Source organism: Podarcis cretensis, assembly GCF_951804945.1.
Source record: "Podarcis cretensis genome assembly, chromosome: 2".
In the NCBI taxonomy this organism is placed as follows: Eukaryota; Metazoa; Chordata; class Lepidosauria; order Squamata; family Lacertidae; genus Podarcis; species Podarcis cretensis.
In genome coordinates, this window is record NC_137171.1 from 62,755,129 (window position 1) to 62,774,995 (window position 19,867).

The following is a 19,867-nucleotide window of genomic DNA, read 5'->3' on the forward strand; positions in this document are numbered from 1 at the left end:
GTAACTGTGATGACTCAGGCCAGAAGCAAAGGGAACTCTGAAAGGGTGGGGGGTGCTGGGAGGGAGGAGGGGTGAAGGGAGGAGAAGAAAAGCCTGGGGGGGAGTTGGGGGGGAGGAGGGGGTAAAATGAACATGCCGGGCAAGGAAAAGTTTAGTAGAAAAGGAAAATAGCTGTCCTTTACAGTGAGCCAAAATGAAGTAGAAATATAAACCTGGACTTTTCAGTAAGGTTCTATAAGCCGCAACCTGTTTTGTTTTGTTTTGTTTAAAAGCGGTTTTCTTTAGGGACCCTGTACTGGCAAGTGAAGCCAATGACAAGAACCAGGCAAAGGTACACCTTCAAAGGTTCTAAACATATAAATGTACAATGCTGAGGAATGGTTCCCTGGTCAGAAACCCTGAATTGTCCCCCCCAAGCCCTGCCTTATTTCTTCCCCCAAACGCCAAGTGAAAAGGGGGGGTGGCTTAGATAAAGTAAGAGGGGTGAGGTTTAAATGCACAGTCTATTCTAAGCCCCAGCATCATTTAAAATTTCAGAGGGGGCTCCCGATTTAAGTGGTACCAATGGATGGCAGGGTAAATCAAACCCACACTAAAAGAGTAATAAATCAACAAACGGCAGGCACAAACACACGCTGCCAGCACACACACACGACTTAAAATTAGAGAGGAACAGTCAAGGGCAAGGGAGGGGGGAAAACGTACAAGCACCCTGGCCAAGAAATTAAAATGTAAGGCAAACCCAAAGGCAAACCCACTTAGTCACCCAGACCAGCCAGGCAATCGGACGGGCAAGGGCAATAGAGGGGGAAAAACATACATGCACACTGGCCAAAATTATAATAAAACGCACAGCCACCAAGGCAGAGGCCAGGGAAGGAAAGTGAGGAGACAAGGGAGATAGTAAGATGGCATTCACACTCAGACCTCGCTGGTGGTGGAGTGACCATGTGCTGGGCAAAGGAACAAGCTGCAGCATAAGAAAGGTAATTCGCACTTAAAAACACAAATCCAGCACCAGGAGTGGGGGGAAATAAAAGGTTAAATGTAGGTTTTTACACAGAAAAGAGGACACAGCAAGACAGCAAGGCAAACTTGGGTGCGTAGGTTTTTAAAAGCAGTAAAGCAATGAGCGCACGCAAGCCTCCTAAATTTAAAAAGGCAAGCCAGGAACCAGACAGCCTCCACACACACAAGCACCCCCCCGACTCCAAACCTCGTGGCTGAGCTCTTCCCTACGATGACTCCTGACTCGCACAGGACGACGAAGAGAAATGAGGCCGGGGAGAGGCTGACGCTGCAGCATCAAGGCTGCTGGACACGCCCCCCCACGGCACCTGGTTGGACGGCCACCGGGGGGGGCGTGAGCGCCAGCCAGGTGAGCTGGAGGCAGGGGGCTATGCCCCCTGCTAGGGACGGTGTTCAGGCTCCCGCCCACAACCACTCCCCTCTCTTTCAGGGAGGAGAGTCTTTGGTGAACAAACTAAAGTCCTTAGGAAACAAAACACACAAATCAGTGGCAGATCTATTGACAGAATAAAAGGAGCTGAACTCTTCTTGACCCTTCCGTCCTTTAATATCTTAAATGCCACCACACATACTTTATTCTTAGACCCCTTCTCTCTTTATACTAGGGCAGACCCCAGTCTCTTGGATCCAGTTTCTTCTATGTTGTCTTCTTCCACCTGCCTCTCTTCTTTTCCCCAGGTACAGCTTTTATTTCCATTAAGACCTTGTCATCCAAGATTCTCTCTGTAATCATCTTTTCTGTAGCTTGCATGAGCTCAGATTCTCTATGCCTCATCCCTAGTATTGTTTTCACTAGAGGAACAGGAGTGCGCCTAAATGCCCAGACATCAGAACACTAGGACATTCGGCAGAAATTAAATGACCCCACAATATTTTCTTTTGAAGAAGCATTATAATTCCACTAAGCTTTATGAACAGATATGATTAGTGGATAGTTCTTAATGAAAAGTAGAAAGGTATATAGGCCATAATAGGTTTTCCTTGATGCTAAGGATAAAGAGAAAATGAGGTCTATAGCATTTAAAGATTTGTTTGGGAATACAGTAAATGTAAAATAAAAAAATAAACCAAGCGTGCCTCATGTACTTTCCATTTACTGACAATCTAACAGATAGCTTTAAGATATTTTTTTACTAAGAAATCCACATATCTGACACTTGCTGACAAGCAATAGTGTGCTGTGCATGAGGCTCTGCGTAGAAATAGCTGCTAAATATATATACTGCGTATATGCCAAAATGGTTCCTAAGTGTTTTACAACAATAAAATCAATACATCATTAAAACACACAATAACAATTCAATCGTGCCCAAAACATCCTTAATTAAAATATGCAATAAAACAAACAATTAAAAAACTGTTTTTAAAGCAGTTTTAAAAACCAAAACACAATTGAAACCATCAAACCAGAAGTTCAGTTCAGGGGAATGCTTGTCTAAACAGATGTGTCTTCAGGAGCTGGCAGAATGCCAATACTGATGGGGTCTCTTATATATCAGCAGGGAGGGCATTCCACAACATTGCTGCTGCCAGTGAAAAAGCCCATGTTACCACAAGCCTGTAATTATTGCAAAACTAAATTAGTTCCTTTAGCTGATCTTAGTGCCCTTGCTAGGCAGTGAATAAGAATACTTTTTTCAGTTAACCTGGTCAGCTTATTTAGATTTTGTATATAAGTATCTATCAAATTGACACTTTCTGAAACAAGATGCAAACCAAAGCAGAGCTTCAAAATTCACTCATCCAAATTTAGCATTGTGGTGAGAGCCAGTGTGGTGTAGTGGTTAAGAGCGGTAGTCTCGTAATCTGGAGAACCGGGTTCGAGTCTCCGCTCCTCCACATGCAGCTGCTGGGTGACCTTGGGCCAGTCACACTTCTTTGAAGTCTCTCAGCCCCACTCACCTCACAGAGTGTTTGTTGTGGGGGGGGGGGAGGGAAAAGGAGATTGTTAGCCGCTTTGAGACTCCTGAAGGGGAGTGAAAGGCGGGATATCAAATCCAAACTCTTCTTCTTCTTCTTCTTATTTTGCCAACCAATATTTACAAAAATGCATGTATTAGGAGAAATTACTTGCACAAATGTGTACATTACTGAAAACTGTATACAATTGTTTATTAGGAGAAATTCACACTAAAATGCTGGTGAATTTTCAAAATTTTCAACAAATTGCTGCAAAATGTGGAGAACTGGGTTTAAGATTGGAAAAATGAGAATCCGAGATGTGAAATAGACAGATTCTTCCATCCCTGCTCTGGACCAGCTGCAAGGAAAGCCCAACAAAGCTTGCATTACAATAGTCCAGACAATTTATCAATATATATGCCACAGTGAACACATTACCCATGCCCAGGAAAGCTTTGCTACCTTAGCTCACCTGCTGGAAGGACAAATGGTACGTGTTGGATTGAATTATCACACCCCAAACTGGTGGATGCTTCAGTCAAAAGTGACAGAGCGCAAATGACTCTAGCATTCAGAACTGTGTGTTGGATTAAAGGTCTCACATTACCCTTTTGCATATGCAGGTGATCCAGTCCAGAAGTAGTTTGCTCACCCCCACCAACATCACTACACTGAATACATCTATGTCAGTTGTTTGTGTGTGCACAAACATTTTCAGCACAGGTATGTGTAGCAAAATGCTTACTTCATCATCGCTTAGGTTTTCTGAACAAGAACAGCCATATTCTGGGGTATATTTTATGGCTTATTTTTTTTAAGCTGGTAAGTACATGAGTTAAGACATTAAAGTTTAGTGTGGGACAGTTACTGTGTGTCTAGCAAAAACAACAACTGATTTGCAAGTTTCAGAGTGATTTGCTGATTGTAATACTGATCAGTCACTAAAGCCATTTTGTGTCTGTCACACACAAAAGCACACCCTTGTACTCTTCATAAATTAATTTGGAATAAGCACTGCCCATTATGTTCAAAGCTATGAAGGACATACAGTCGTACCTTGGTTTGCGAACACCTTGCAACTCGAACATTTTGGCTCCTGGACACCGCAAACCCGGAAGTGAGTGTTCCAGTTTGTGAACATTCTTTGGAACCCAAATGTCCAGCACGGCTTCCGTAGCTTCTGATTGAGTGCAGGAAGCTCCTGCAGCCAATCGGAAGCTGCGCCTTGGTTTCCAAACATTTTCAGAAGTTGAACGGACTTCTGGAATGGATTCCGTTCGAGAAACAAGGTATGACTATAATACTAACCCCATGTATCTGGAGGTAAGCCCCACTGAATTCATTACAGTTTCTGAGATGACAGTTAGGATTGCGCGGCTACTTCTCAGTAGACACATGCAGGATTACACTACAAATGGATTATCAACAATATGCTTTGAGAGGATAGAAGGCATCCATACTGTTTAACAGGTCTGATTGGGAGAACAATAATCAGAGTTTTATAGCCCTAATCAAACCAGTCAAAGAATGGTAATAAATGCTACTCTTTCACCAGCTTTAAGTGTGCTAACAGTAAATCATACATATTAATTAATATTAATATGTTTGGTTGGTTTTAGCCCATTGCAGGTAATCAATCAGTGTTTAGAATACACAAGCAGTCTAACATTCACATTCTACACTAGCTGCAACCTCCAGATCACAAGGGGAGACCTACCTAGAGTGCATTGCAGTAATTCCATCTTGTTATTACCAATGCCTGGGCTGCTGTGGTCTAGAAACAGTTGCAGTTGTGACACCAGCCACAGCTGGTTGAAGGCACTCTTAGCCACACAGGCCACCTGACCTTCCAGTGACAAAGCAAGATTCAGGAGCACATACAATGTAGCTGCTCCTTCATGGTATAGTCCCATCTAGGGCAGCCAATTGACTGACCTTCTGGATCCAGAAGTCATTCACACACAGAGCCTCCATCTTGCCATGATTCAGACTCAGCTTATTAGCCCCCATCAGCCCACTAATACATCCAGACACTGGGCCAGGGCTTGCACAGCCACTCCTGATTACAGAGAAGTAAAGCTGACTGTCATCAGTGTACTGATGAGACACAGGGGGCCGAGACTCCTAGCTGTCATGATTTGTTTGAAAATAAGCCTCCAGCCCTTTTAAGGAGTGTTATGAAGCAAATCCTGTAGACACTGTTCTAATCAATTCCATTGTGAGAAATGAGCCTTCTCCCACCTTTCAGTGTTTGTAGACAATTAGTGAAGCCAGAGTTAGACTGATGAGTGTTCTAGAGAAAATTAAAGTCATATACTCACCAGGGAAGATCAAAATAGCTTCAATATGAAGATGGAGAAAGGAATTTCTGGCTTATTTTGAAGCCGTTTTGAGATCATCCTGGTGAGTCTATGACTAATTTATCTCTACATTCAGACAATGGAAAAGAAATCTCATTTCATCTTTCTAATTCAGGTCCAATTTAATGAGAAGCTTTCCCCCCCCCCACTAAGTATGAAAACATTCTTAAAAACCTTGTGAATATATATAGTTACTAAATTCGTATTAAAGGTGTGGCATTATGAGGGGATCCTCAGCAAAACCTGTCCTGCTCCCTTAGCCTAGTTTGAGCTGAACGTGCACTTCAGAAGGCAATAAAGGATTTGCCAAGGAATGCAAGTGGTAGAGGACCCAACAACATTCTGGAGAATGCTTGGCAACCTTTGCCCACAAACCCATGACTGTCATAAGGCTTCCTCTTACTGCAATAGTTCCTGTTTATAAAAGTGTAGAATTGCTGTATCAAAATTAACACAGCAGCAGTAAAACAAAGTACATTCTGGAACTGTGCTTGGAATTCTATTAAGTGCTATGGAAATATGGATTTTCTTTAAATTCACATACATCTGGTTATATTATGTATGATATGGGGAACTGCATCCTGTCCATTTTACAGACTGGAAAATGAGACTGGAGAAGAATCCCAAATCACACAGGGTATCTTTGACACCAAAGAGGCCCAACAAAGATCTTGCAAGTTATAGATAACCACTCTATAAATAGCTCATCCTTCTCCCTCTCAAATGTGAATTTGGAGCCTAAGAAACAATTCTTGATTCTTACCAGCCAATTTCAATTAACTCCAGAAGTATTTTTTCCACACAGGGGACTTTTCATACATCTTAATTGATTAAAAATGTATACAGTATTACTCCATACAGACAACAGATGCATTTCTACAGTGCCTTTAAGAGGTTACAGCAGTGGCAGAAGATCCAACAGAAAAGAGGTTACTTTTCTGCGGTTTTGTCCTGCGATAGTCCTGTAATTTTGAAGTGCCTTTCTATATATTCATGCTATTTAAGATCTAGAGTCTGCATTAAAATTAGACACTTGCCCATACCGAGGGCAAACTGATTCTTTCTCAGAGTTTCTCAAAACACTGCAAATCTATTCAAGGGAAATGGGAATCAGATGAATACTACCCAGACTTTTAATGCTTCCACTTAGTGAAAACTAGAAAGAGATATATTGTAGAATGCAGTAGTGGTAAGGAAGCTGTGGTCCTCCAGATGCTGTTGGAGTCCAACTCCCATCAATTCCAGTCAGCATGGTCAGTGATTTGGGATAATGGGAGTTGCAGTCCAGCTATATCTGGAGGTGCACAGGTCCCTCACCCTTGTTGCAGAAGAAACTTGAGGCTGCAGCTTCAAATAAACAAGACATATCCAGCATGCAAGCAGCTTGTATAATCTGCCTTACAGACAAGTATGGTCCCTGATCCAATCAGAGTGTTGGGAGTTTCATTCAGGAGTAGAAGTGTTGTCCTGTGCCAGATCTTTCCAACAGATATGTTCTTTTAAAGAATGACTCAGTCAGAATCAGACTTTCACAGCCATTTTTATCAGAAAATGGGGAAGTGAGACTAACCCTTGCATCCGGAAGATAGCATATGCTTTAGAATGCTCTTTGAAACAACAGAATAGTGGACAAAGAAAAGTTGAATGCTTTATTTTGCAAGTCTGTATTTGCTTTTATATCCTAGAATACTGCCCCACCACCATTCTTTCTGTTATCCATTTATATTTCCAGTTTTGCAGTAATTGTGCTTATGCAGCTGGTGTCCTGAACAGAGAAACTGAGAAACAAGAGTTTTTTCTTTGGAGATGTAAAATCTGCACACTTTGTGGATGTTTTGAATTACAAATTTAGGAAGACAACAGTACCATTAAAAGACCATGGTGAACTGGGGTGCATCAATCATTTTACCCATCAAATAACATCAGGAGAAGTAACATATTAAAAGTAATAGGCAAGTAGTAGTGAAAGTGCTCAGAACAAGATAAAATAACAAGGATGATGAGGAGCTCCAAATAGTTGCTTCCCCAAAATTGTGTAATTATTTGGGAATTCCTCTCTGGGGACAATCTGTTTATATGGCCTACTCTTTACCATGAGCATCAAGAAATCGTAAAGAAACTGCTATCTCACAACACGGAAGAACTGACCATGTCCTGAGGCACTTGGTTATTTGACCTAGCATGAGTAAATTGCCCCTGCATACTCACGGAGATATCTATAATTGGTTTTCATTTTTTTTCTATTTTTTAAAAAAACCCAGTTTACAATTATTGGTGCATTAATGGGATAATACCTTCATCTGTAGAATTGATATGGCCTTCTACCAGTGCAGTTTGCTTAACGCTTTACAGAGTTTGCTACTATATTGGTAAACATTTCTTTAAATGCTTTATTTAAGCAATTGAAGCCATGTAAAATTCAGCAGATAAACACAGAGACATATCAAGGGTCCCTTGCACCCTTGGCAAGGAGCTGTATTGGTGCCCCCCCCCCATCACTTTACCACAATACCATATTAGAAATTCCTACATTTTACACAACCAAGTACCCGAAGCATCCGGAGTGAGAGTGAGGTGAAGAGGAAGGGTGGAAAAAAAATGCATGCCTTTCTGTTGCGGTGTGAGAAAAACGGGAAGCTTCTCCTGCGTTTGAGCTCGCCGCAATAGCAGTGTCGTGTTGCCCTTGATTTCGCAAACCCCTAATTACACCTCTGGGTAAACAGGAATATGACCAAATAGAAAAGAGAAAAAAGATGATAGTTTTTAAAATAAGTTATTTTAATGAAATGGAAGTACTACTGCTAGTTTAGTATTGCAAGAGAATAAAACTGGAAGTGGAATCTAGAATGTGGCTTCTTCACACATTAACACTGAGGGCTGCTTTCCTTGTGACATTTTAATCCTGTGAGAGGTGGATGCACACACCCCTCCAGATACACTATATGATTGGCCACTGTGAGAGGAGGATGCTGGACTAGATGGGCCTTTGGCATCACCCAGCAGGGTTTTTCTTATGTAAACACTGCAGGAACAATGTCACATTTCAAAACGCTCCAATTCCTGGATGCTGTGTAGCTGCACCCCAAAATCACTTAATCGAGAGTTCTTCCCCCGTTAAAGATCCACCAAACCTATAACAATACTACAGGATGAGCAAGTCACATATTGATGCTCATAGAACACTAAACTTGTTATGGTTCCACACTGTCCCTTATCTTTTTAAACTAGGTATTAAGACTAAGGGCACTTCCAGACTGTCACTGTTTTTGAGTGGAATTCAATCACATACTGGAAAATTCAGGTTGCAGAATTACAGCTGATTTTGAAGTACTGTGCAACAACCTGCTCCCCCACCCCCATAGATTTTTTGCAGTAAGGGAAGTGCCAGGAAGTATGGGATAACACTTGCTTTGATGCAAGGTCATCTAACCTTCCTGCAAAGAAATGAGAATGAATGCTCAATGAACAGGTTGTTTGGTCCTAAGGCACCTGCAACATGATCTTTCAGCTTTGCTGTAATCTGGAACACTTGATTAGATTAGATTTACAGCTTTGCACGTGTATCTACGTTGCTCAGGGCAGGGGGACTTCATCTGCATCTGGGTAGTGATTCAGTGCACTAAAAGTACAACTGAAATGGGTCCAGTTTGTGAAGTTCTCAGCTGTTCAGGTCAATGGGATTCTGCTAACAGAAAAAAGGAAGGAAATATTCCAGTGTGTTTTCCATTTGTACACCATTTATATATCTCTTTGAGTCCCCCTCCCCCTTTCTACAGAATATGTAATACACACACAGAGGCAAGAGACTTTCATCCCTTCCACACCTGATAATAACTAAACCACAACTGTATACTTATGTAGATAGGAAATGTAATAAAAAAGGGACAAGACATTGAGTGCACTCATAAAGATACAAATGAATGTAGAAAAGGCATGAACAATGATAATTACAAATGTATAAATGCATAAAGCCCTCTTATGGAGGAATATATATAATCTGGAGGAGGGGAAACATATGCCCAATATGAAAAAAATAAAATAAGCTAAACCAAAACTATCAGTTCTATAAACAGAAGCCTGGCCTGCAAGCAGAAATTCTTTCACATGGAGACACAATTGAGAGTGGGAGCCTCTGACACTGTACAGAATTACGAAGTGAAGTTCACAAGCTGGTCAAAAGCCATTTCATAAGGCTTTCACAGACATTTTCCTATGGCAGCGTCCTTCAGAATTAGAGCTGGGAGGGAAAGGCTCGTAGGCTATGCAAGGGAACAACTACACAAACAAGTTCAGATTGACTCTATACTTATTTCTCATTTATGTAAAAAACAAAACCTCATTGATGCAATGGTTTACAATTAGAAGATGGAAAACTATGCTAAGGACTGTGTCAGGGAAGAATGCGAATGTGTGTATATGTTTAGTAATATCCTCAAATTCCAGACTCAGGGCTGGGCTCAGCTAACCAGATCCACCAGTGGATGACTACACAAGGACTTCTGCTAGCGCAATGGGGCTTTCTTCCCTTCAGTGCCCCATATCCCCCCCCCCATTGGCTCAGGGATAAGGTGTCAGGAGAACCCCTGGAACCGTAGACAGCAAGAGGATAGGGTAGATTGTTTAATTAGGCAAGCAGAACAGCTTGCACTAACAAAATGACCTGCATTGTATTCCTCCTATTATAAATAATGCAAATTAGATACATTTGCAGAAATTTACTTTGTACTATTTATTCTAACATATGATATCTTGGGAAGAGGAAGTAAGGATGTAGGAATTGGGAGGTAGAGGAGAATAAGTAGAGGGACAGAGCTAAAAACACCGGTTAAGGGTTTCATTAGATTCTCTATTATTATAAGGTTGCATTCATTTCCACAAAGACAAAGTTCCACACTTTGCCATGGGATCATAAGGGGCACTAAATTTTTGAAAATGATGGCTGCCAATAAAGAACATTTTATAGCTGACCAGTGATTCAGGGGTGGGGTGGGAGATGACTGAACACATAAATGGGTTCCAAGTCTGTATATGTCCGTAGAGAGTGAAGGAAATTAATTTCCACCTTGAACTAGTTAACACCAAATCCCCCACTGCGCAGAGATAAAGTGGTCCAATTGTACTAGAGCAGACAATAATGCCACCACAGACATGGGAATGGTGGTGTGATAAAATCTATAATAGGCTTAGTGTCTAACATAAATGAAATATGTAACACCATACAAGAATTAAGTATGTAATATATAGTTCTGTACTGATGTGTCTATAGGGAATGTCTATATCTAGTGAAGCAGGACTCTCCAAGTCTGGAAATACTGCTGCTCCTCCATTGCCCAAATTCATTCATTTGCTTCTTCCCCCTCCCATGATAGCTGAGTTGAAACAAGAGCAGAAGCAAACAAGGCTGCATATCAGGAAGAAACTCAGCTAAGACACATCTATTTTTATCTGACCTGAAATGAAGCTTATTACGGCAAAGTATTTGAATGGAGGCTGAATACTGAGCGGAGGCTGCAGCTCTCTACACACATCCATCTGGTGGCAGAACAGTCCTGTTTCACCCAGGGAACTGCATCCAATATCTATGAGGGTGGCAGGGCGGTGGGGGGCAAATACAGAATCAGATCAAGGAAGTGTGCTAGTGCCATATGCAAGGACTATATCCCGCATCGAAATGCTTGGCATCTATCTTCACATCCAAGGAGTTCGCCATCTGTTCCACAGGAGTTCCCTACTGTGGATTCCTCAAGGATAAAGGGAAAGTGGGCTCCACTGAACAAATGTAGTGCTGCATAAGGGGCGAAGTGTAGTCTCTCAGCAGAGTGTCTCCACAATCTGTTCTTCCCTTCAGTATTGGTCTGAAAAGAATGAAGCATGGAGGAGGGAGGGACTGGCTCCCTCAGTGGGTGGAGTGCAGCTGCCTTCCTCCGACTGTTCTGACAGTTCCCCATATTCACTGTTGTAAAAAGTCTGGCCTCTGAGCTGGGACTGGTACGATGGCCGACACCTACCCCTCAGATCTGATTGATCCACTATTGATTCTGCATTTCGACTGGATCCTTTACTGCTGTTGGGGGTGGGGGAAGAAAGAAAGAGCAAGAGACAGGAAGTCAGTTCTTCTGAGTAAGAGATAGTATTTTAATTGACTGTCCAGGAAAAAAAAAGCTTCTTAGCATCAGAAAGTTCAGGGCAAGCACAGCTAGCCATTTAGCAGGTTGGTAATTCTACAAGATGTGTGAAGTTACATGATAGATGACTTCTGTGAACCGCCCTCAGACCTCCGGGTATAGGGCAGTATATAAAATGCATGTATAAATAAATAAATAAATGCAGAGAGCATCTTTCCAATAAGTGAAGGTGGTGCACCAGAAATGAGATGCAAGAATGTAGTTTTTTGGTAAACCTTACTGCTGTCAGGAGCTTGATTTCATATAGGAAAACTGGATTCAGCTACTGGCAGATTATCCCTAAACAGACTTACTAGAGAGTAAGCCCCATTGAACTTATAGGATTGCTCTGTAATATCACTTCTTCAAAGTAGGGAGTTTCATTTAAAAAAACCCAAATAACATGTATCTATGTATACTGATTTTCTTATTGCTTTTAGACCTCCCAGCGATGTACCTCATGCTCACCACCAAGGATTTAATTGTTCTTATCCGCCATTTCTATGGGAGGATTTGAACGAAGCCAGGAACCATATACGCCAGTTAAGTATCACCAATGGTTTTGAATATCAGCTGAGTTACACTTTGAGCTTTAATAAATCTTGTATTTTCCCTGTGATTCTTCCCTCCTTTGTCAGACTTCAGGAAGTCTGACTTTTCTCAGTAGTGGTTCTATTTCCACAGGTACAGATGCCTTTAGTGCTACTCATATGTCAGGAGTGCTCTGATGGTGTTTCCTGCTTGGCAGGGGGTTGGACTCGATGGCCCTTGTGGTCTCTTCCAACTCTATGATTCTATGATTCTACTCTTACATCTTTTTAAAAAGGGTAGAGTATTGACATGGGCAGTGACATATCAGAAAAGTGAACCTATTGCAACTCAGCACATATTCATTATAATTATTACAGTGAATATCATGTTTGACCCTATTTTTTTGTTTATTTCAGTCAATCTTCTTATGGTTAATGAAACATAACAGGATGTATACACAGAACAAGTGCAATACTCCTGATAGTATGGCAAGTCAATTGGACTTCCCCTTGTAGCTTAGGAGCTCCCCATCTGGCAGCAGACTAAGTCTCAATTATTTCAATGTGAGAAACAGATTAATTCTCTCCCTGAAATCAATGGAACCTAGCTTAGTTTTGTTCTATATGTTCTAAAAGTAGCCATAAAATAGTGCCTTGATGGTTTGAGTTGTCATTTGATGTTATATCTACTGTCGAATGCATAACAACTACAGAAACATTTCACATTAGCTGGGGAAAGAATCACATTTTCCCAATGGCATTATATTGCAGTTTGAGCATTGGGAATATGTGACATTTCCACAAGAAAAGTGTTTTCTTGAAAGAACTGTACCTTTGCTGCTTGATTGTCTGGAAAGCTCCTTGATTTCTTGCTGTATTTCATGCCTGTGTAATATGCTTCCTCTCTTTATTTCCTTGCACAGAGTCAACTGACTCCACCCAAAAGCCATTAAGCTCAATCAACCCTTTTTGTTACAAATGCCATCAGGAATGCTGCCGCCAGCAGCAGGTTACAGGAGAATGGATGCGCTTGCATTTCTGTGCTCCCAGCACATTTACAGGAGGCATTGAGGTTTGCTGCAGAGGACACTGCTGGGTATTGTATGTTACCGAGGGCTGTGAGATATAGCGAGGAGAACTAAATAACCAAGTACCTGAATGCACTTTCTTTTCTGTGTCTATTTTCTATCCTTTCAAACTCCTCAGATGCCAAAACCATCCCACTGTCTGTCTGATTGTCCTGCAAGGGAGCAGAAAAAAAATAAAAAGTGTTAGAAGTGCCAGCCTTGTTGAGCAAGCATTCTGAATTCTTTTTCACCAGGAACCTTTCATCTGATGGATGGAGACTGAAAAGCAAATGTAGGGCAGGGAACAGCTGCAGATGATGAGCAAGAAGAGTGGAGCTTAACTCAGCCTTGTAAATATGCCTGTAAAACTTAGAAGCCTGTACAAATTTTTATAAGCATGTTATAGAGCATGTTGAATTTTTCAACTTTCAAAAATGAGGGGTGCTAAAAAATTGTAACACAACTTCGGAATTCAAAAGATCTTTTGGTTAAATTAATATGATTAAGTTTTGCTTGGTAAGTAAAATGCGTGTAAAATTGCATAAAAATCATTAAAAATGATTGCCAAGTACTTGTAGTTATATTATATATTAGTATTTATTATTCTTAGTTATTCTTAGTTGTTGTTGTTTTGTTCTTGTTATGTTGCATTACCTGACATTTTCAGAAGGTAAGATTTAAATTCTTTGCTTTTCTGAAAGCAGTGTATGTGCTTCTTCATCAGAAGTAGACTTACCAAACCAAATGTTGTCCAATCACAAAAATAATAGCAGATTTGAATTAACACACCCGACCACCATTAATACAGCAAATACCTTTATCTGGGATGTAGTTGCCTAAATATAATCAGGATGGGTAGTCCCTATATTCTATTTGTAGAAGAGTTTCCTCAATACACATCTAGCTTTCATGCCAACTGTAAATCATGGTGTTAGCAATTTGTGTGAATATTGATGTGTGGCAGAAAACACAGTTTGACTTGTCTTTAGACTGCAGTAGTGGACAAATATACATTGAACTGTTTATTTTTCCTTCTGTCCCGCTACCATTTTGCTCCACTCACCGGATGTGCTTTATACATGGTTTGTGTCATAGGAAATTCTTCAAAAGTCTTTATTCTGGATGGACACCTTATCTGATTCCCACCAGTTAAACAGCCAGGGAAAGACACACAGTTATAATATCTGGGAAAGGACATAAAGTAAAGGGTGAATCAGAAAAGGTACAGGTGGAACATACACATTAAATAAGGAAATCTTCACTTTGTGCTCTTCTGGTCAGCAATACTGGGTCAGTAAAGACATAAAATTCTGCAGAAAAAAAGTAGCACAGTCTGAATGTGTTACAGTGGTGCCTCGCAAGACGAAAAGAATCCGTTCCGCGATTCTCTTCGTCTAGCGGTTTTTTCGTCTTGCGAAGCAAGCCCATTGACGGCTTAGCGGATTAGCACTATTAGCGGCTTAGCGCGGCTTTTAGCGGCTTAGCGGATAAGCGGCTTAGAAAAAGGGGGGGGAAAGGGGGGGGAATCCGCAGGAACTCGCAAGACATATATTGCATAGAGTGCCTGGTTTAGCCCTTAGAATAACCTTGGTAAGTACAGCAGTGATTTAAATGTAGCAACATGAAGCAGGATTCACCAGCTGTCACTGGGGATGTTGATGCTTTGGGTGGAAATGACATGTCTCTCTTCCTATGCCACCCCCATAGCTACTGTCACTTTGCATCTCCAAGATGAAGACAAATTTTGTGCATCAATGGCCTTCCATTTTTTATTGCTTGGGGTACCCACCTTTTCCAGTCTAGCAAAAAGTATTTATTGTCCCACATGTATATTATCTGGACATGTATAGAGCAAATCTTGCTGTTTTATTATCAAGCAACAGATAAACTGTATTTTGGGGAGGGCAGGGGTCCAAGTCAAATGCATAACATCCATGAGAAGTAGTTATGGCTGAAAATATTGTTCGTAGCCTAATGATATAAAAATGTTTGATGTGAGATAATACTGCCTTTCTAAAAGGCTTTGTTCTTAGTTTGGCCAGCTCTCAGCTTGACTCTTCCAGGATTCAGCAGGGACTTACCTTGCTGCTATATTGTGACAGTGCATCCTCAAGTCAAATTCCTCTTCATCAGAATTCTGCTGGATGGAGGAAGCTACCTGGGAGAAGCCATCATCTTCAGAACTCTGAGAGTCATTGAGTGGGATATAATCCTTCCCTTCCTAATGGGAATTTAAATAAGTAGTTATGTGCCAGGAAAATTGAAGAATTTGCCAGAAGCAGCAACAATGAGAGTGAATATAGTTCTCCCCCTGCTCCCATTTTCTCCTCCAGGAAAAAAGAGGGTAGCTGTTAACAGCTGTGCAGACACATACTTCTGAGGAATAATGGGTAGATGAATTTCATAAGGAAAGCAAAGAGATCAAACTGTTTTATATCAGAAAGTGAAGCAATACTTTCATCTCCCCATCTCCTGACTTGCAAATAAAAGGTAAGGACACCCACTTCTGTCATCCAACCCATTTAACTATTTTCTGGTGGCATCAACTCCACAGTCCGATTGTACCAAATGTCCTGGGATACAAGACAGGCAAGGGGCACAAGATAAGTAAGGATATATATTTGTGAAACAATTTCTGGTTTTAAGCTTTCCCCCAAGCACTATTAGAAAGACACTAAGGTAAAAGAGGGCAGCATGTGTGTTGAAAAAACCTCTCTGAATAGAGAGAGAGAAGGAAAGAGATTTGATACTCATCTTCTAAACTTAATCACATTCAACTGTCAAAGTTGGGCTGCCAGACAAAAAGGCTCCCCATCTCCACTGTATCTAAATGTTTACTCAGCAGCTCACCAAAGAAATAACTCCTTGCACATAGCTGGCTTTTGCAGCTGGTTTCTGAGCTATGATTACAAATAAGAACTTACATGCTGGACATTCTCCTGAAGAAGGTTCCCCAGGATCTCCACCAAGTCCGAGAATGTTGGTCTTTCCTTGGGATCACCATACCAACAGCTTAGCATTATACGGTAACTGCGGAGAAAAACAGAACAAGCCTTTGCATAAAGCTGATCAATCTCTTCATCCTATAACTGTCAATCAGATACAAAGCTAGAATTTGGAAACTGCTGCAAAGGGAAAGCCTCTCCTTAAGGTAAATGCTGGACTTGAGCACCAGAAGTGTTACTACAGAAGCAAATGAAACAGTTTAAATGGCTATATCATGTTGAACCTCCAAGCACACTAGCCAAAGCAGAGGAAGAAAATATGCTTCAGACCTTGGGAACCTCTATGGATCTATATTTTGTTGACCACAGTATTTTTTTTATTTTTTTTTATTTTTGCTGCCGGCCATGTTTTCAAGTGCTCTCACTCACATTTCTGCAGTGGCATATTCTGGAGCTCTCATCCTGGTGCCATCTTTCAGTCTCTGGCAAAATTCTTCATTGATCTGGACTCCAGGGTATGGGGAGGCACCTGAAGAAGATAATCCACAGATTGTCAGGCAGGGGCATGAAGGAAAGATGAAAGGGAAGAAGGCACTCTTGCATCTGCAAAAATGCCCCATCTGTTCTTTTACACTGTGAGAGAACTCACAGAGATATCTCTGTTGTGTGAGTGCTCCTCTGTTTCACCTGTTATTTTAGACTCACTTTAAGGAATCTGAAGTAGCCTACTTAGACAGGGCCAAAGCTACAAGTACTGGAATAAAAATGTTGCTCAAGAACTAGTCAATATTAGTTTAGGCCTTTATCTATGCACAAAAAGGAAAGGCTAACTTTCTGTAAAGAAATTCTATAGAATTGAAACCTAGTTGATAAATTTGAGACAGGGGGTTTCTGGGATATGCATTCGGGGGTGCTAAGATCCAAAAGTAGGCTTTGTAATGCATGAAGCAGGTGTGCTGCAGGTCACATGTAGCAAAGTGTTGCATCTACCTGCTCAATGGGACTTCCTCTCTCTACCTCCCCCCAAGCTCCCTCCCAATTTACTCTGGATGGTTAGAGGAACCCCCCAGAACAGAGCTGGGGAGGCTGGGGTTCATGTGGAGAGAAAGAGTCCTATTCCTTAGGTAGAAGACCTTGCACAAGCATGACAACGCAAAATAATTAGCAGGATAGATGTAACTGGAGTGGTAAGGTAGGAAAAAGAAGGAGATTTAGGGGGCCCTTCCAGCAACCTACCTTCAAAGTCACATGCATCTAAAAGTATGGGTGGCCCAGGGGAGAGTTCAACTATTCATCAGTGCTCACCTAGTGAGAAGATCTCCCATAGGAGGACTCCAAATGACCAGACATCACTCTGGGTGGTGTAGACTTTGTCAAAGATGCTTTCTGGAGCCATCCACTTTAGTGGGAGACGAGCCTATGGAAGAGAAATAAATGTGAATGGCTATTACAGCTCAGAAAAAGGTTAATAGCAACTAAATAAGAAAACCCACAGAAAAATCTCTGAACATCCTATAGTGGCTCATGCAGACAGGCACCAAATCAAGTGAATATCTATTTAGGTGCAGATTAGGAAGCTGTAGCCTGATATTATCTACCTAGATCAGAGGTGGTTATTCTGTGGCCATCCAGATGTTGCTGGCCATCAGCCCCAGGCCAATAGTCAGGAATCATGGGAGTTGCAATCCTTAGATGCTTGGGCTTCATTCACTCACTAACTCAATGAGGTTATGAATACTTCCACAACATCTAGAAAGCTGATGTTTTGCACACATGTTTCAAAATACTGTATACAAAGTGTAGCAATAAATAATTGTGAGCAAAAGCAGTTATAGGGACCTAGGCTTTAATTCAGCTGAGGATGCACAGCTAAGCAGAAAACATATGAACATCTTTCAGGTGAGGGAAGCATGATGTTTATTGCAGATGACAGGTGAAATCAAGTAGCCCTACACTACAGATGGCAAGGCTAAGTGCTACCCTCTATACTGTCTTTCTCTTACACGGAACAAAATGCATATTTTGTGCCAAGGAAGTGCATTAGACAAAGCCTCTTAACCATTTTATTTCTCTACTCCATTCCTCTTCGTATCAACTATAAGAACAGACGATAAACATCCTCTCTGTATTTCAGTAAGAACTGGTCATAAGCAAACATATACTGAAGGCACTGACTGACTTTTAAACCCGATTCCATTTCCCCATATCCATGACCCACAACTCACGCTGCCCTTCCTGACATAGTCAGGATCCTTATAGATGTCCCGAGCCAGACCAAAGTCACAGATCTTCACCACATTGTTTTCTGATAGCAAGATGTTGCGCGCTGCCAAGTCTCTATGGATGCACTAAAGGAAAAGGAAAAAAAGGGGAGACACCATCAGGAATATAGATTCCAGTGTGGAAATGACAGATGGGGTATCAGAAACTATGAACAAGTACAGAAGTCTCAGTTAGACCTTTTCTCTCAAAGTAAGTCAAGAGCAGATCATTGATCCTATGAAGATATTCTAGTAATCCCTGTGTTCAGGACAAGTAATAGCTCCTTTGGGAAGTGCTCACAAGTCACCCAATGTGAGCAGGCTGGGCTTGAAAGCAACAGCCCTCTACTGGAATACAATCACACAATGGCAGCGTGGATCAATTTTCCAGCCAGCCATTCCCTTATCCAGCATACTCCATTCCACCCCCCCTTCATTTTTTGTTCCTCTTCCCCAACAATCTGTCTGCATCCTGTTGTCTCCACTGACCATGCTCAGTCTTCACTGGACTGTTTTGGGATCCACCCCCTCCCTTTATGGATTTTTTCAAATGATTTTTTTGTACTTCTACAAGCCTTGTGATTGTCCAAGCATGCCACTACCTCCCCCTTGTTTGTGGATGGTGCAGTTTTTACTACACACTCAGAGAACAAGATCACAATTAGCATACAGGGTAAAGGTAAAGGTAAAGGTAAAGGTAAAGGGCCACTGACCATTAGGTCCAGTCGTGACTGACTCTGGGGTTGCGGCGCTCATCTCGCTTTATTGGCCGAGGGAGCCGGTGTACAGCTTCTGGGTCATGTGGCCAGCATGACTAAGCTGCTTCTGGCGAACCAGAACAGCGCACGGAAATGCCGTTTACCTTCCTGCCAGAGTGGTACCTATTTATCTACTTGCACTTTGACGTGCTTTTGAACTGCTAGGTTAGCAGGAGCAGGGACAGAGCAATGGGAGCTCACCCCGTCTCAGGGATTCGAACCGCCGACCTTCTGATTGGCAAGTCCTAGGCCCTGTGGTTTAACCCACAGCGCCACCCACATCCCTTAGCATACAGGGTACTGTCTTTCAAATTGGATGTACTAAATATCATCTACCATGGCTTAAAAAACATGGTTAGACTGCTCCTTCTTGAATGTGTATAAAGTGTGTACATGGCCATCAGCACATCTTGTGGCAGCACAAATTATGTTGTTTGTCAAGTGGTACTGTCTTTTACTTGTCCTGAATCTACTGTCAGTCCACTTCACTGGATGACTCAAAGTTCTAGTACAAAAGAAGGAGAAATGCTTCTCTCTGCCCATTTTCTTCACACCACACATTGTTTTATAAATCTCTTATTATATCCCCTCTGTTAAGATAGCAGACAAAAAAAAAAAAAAAAAGGCTGGGCGGGGGAGGGGAGTCAGGATAAGTATGTGGAGTGCTTACCTTTCTGGAAGCTAAAAACTCCATACCACGTGCCACCTGGAAACTGTAGCAGATCAGATCTTCCATTGTCAGAGGGCTCTGCCACAAATCATCCACTGTACAAATGTGCAAGAAAGGAAGTTATATTCTGAAGGTTTGTGGCAGTGAAAAAGACAACTATCTCCAGGTCAGCCAGCTTTTT

At 41.6% G+C, this 19,867-nt stretch overlaps 2 protein-coding genes across 11 annotated transcripts in view; one reads left to right on the forward strand and one right to left on the reverse strand.

Moving 5' to 3' along the window:
• The window catches only part of LOC307209763 (uncharacterized protein), a gene marked incomplete at both ends in the record, with an annotated part of 45,258 nt that overhangs the window by 12,031 nt on the left and 13,360 nt on the right, over window positions 1-19,867 (forward strand). For 2 of the 7 annotated variants that reach the window (XR_013835757.1, XM_079965131.1), the window contains one exon: window positions 11,896-12,030. The exons of 1 other annotated variant lie outside the window; for it this stretch is intronic. Coding sequence is in view for 1 of the 6 variants with exons in the window: in XM_079965130.1 (XP_079821256.1) it covers window positions 11,896-11,972 (77 nt within the window). Of the gene's footprint in view, window positions 1-11,895; window positions 12,031-14,242; window positions 14,343-15,101; window positions 15,168-15,279; window positions 15,543-19,867 lie in introns of those variants that run through there. 4 more of the 7 variants (XR_013835759.1, XR_013835758.1, XM_079965130.1 and 1 more) reach the window with 4 other exon arrangements.
• Window positions 6,927-19,867, reverse strand: part of FLT4 (fms related receptor tyrosine kinase 4) — a 93,736-nt gene continuing 80,795 nt past the window's right edge. For 2 of the 4 annotated variants that reach the window (XM_079965124.1, XM_079965126.1), the window contains exons 22-30: window positions 19,687-19,781; window positions 18,223-18,345; window positions 17,303-17,414; window positions 16,427-16,526; window positions 15,977-16,082; window positions 15,134-15,273; window positions 14,116-14,236; window positions 13,140-13,225; window positions 6,927-11,355 (exon numbers count right to left, since the gene is read on the reverse strand). In XM_079965124.1, coding sequence (XP_079821250.1) covers window positions 11,136-11,355; window positions 13,140-13,225; window positions 14,116-14,236; window positions 15,134-15,273; window positions 15,977-16,082; window positions 16,427-16,526; window positions 17,303-17,414; window positions 18,223-18,345; window positions 19,687-19,781 — 1,103 coding nt within the window. In that variant the 3' untranslated portion in view covers window positions 6,927-11,135. Of the gene's footprint in view, window positions 11,356-12,073; window positions 12,161-12,261; window positions 13,226-14,115; window positions 14,237-15,133; window positions 15,274-15,976; window positions 16,083-16,426; window positions 16,527-17,302; window positions 17,415-18,222; window positions 18,346-19,686; window positions 19,782-19,867 lie in introns of those variants that run through there. The other 2 variants (XM_079965125.1, XR_013835755.1) reach the window with 2 other exon arrangements.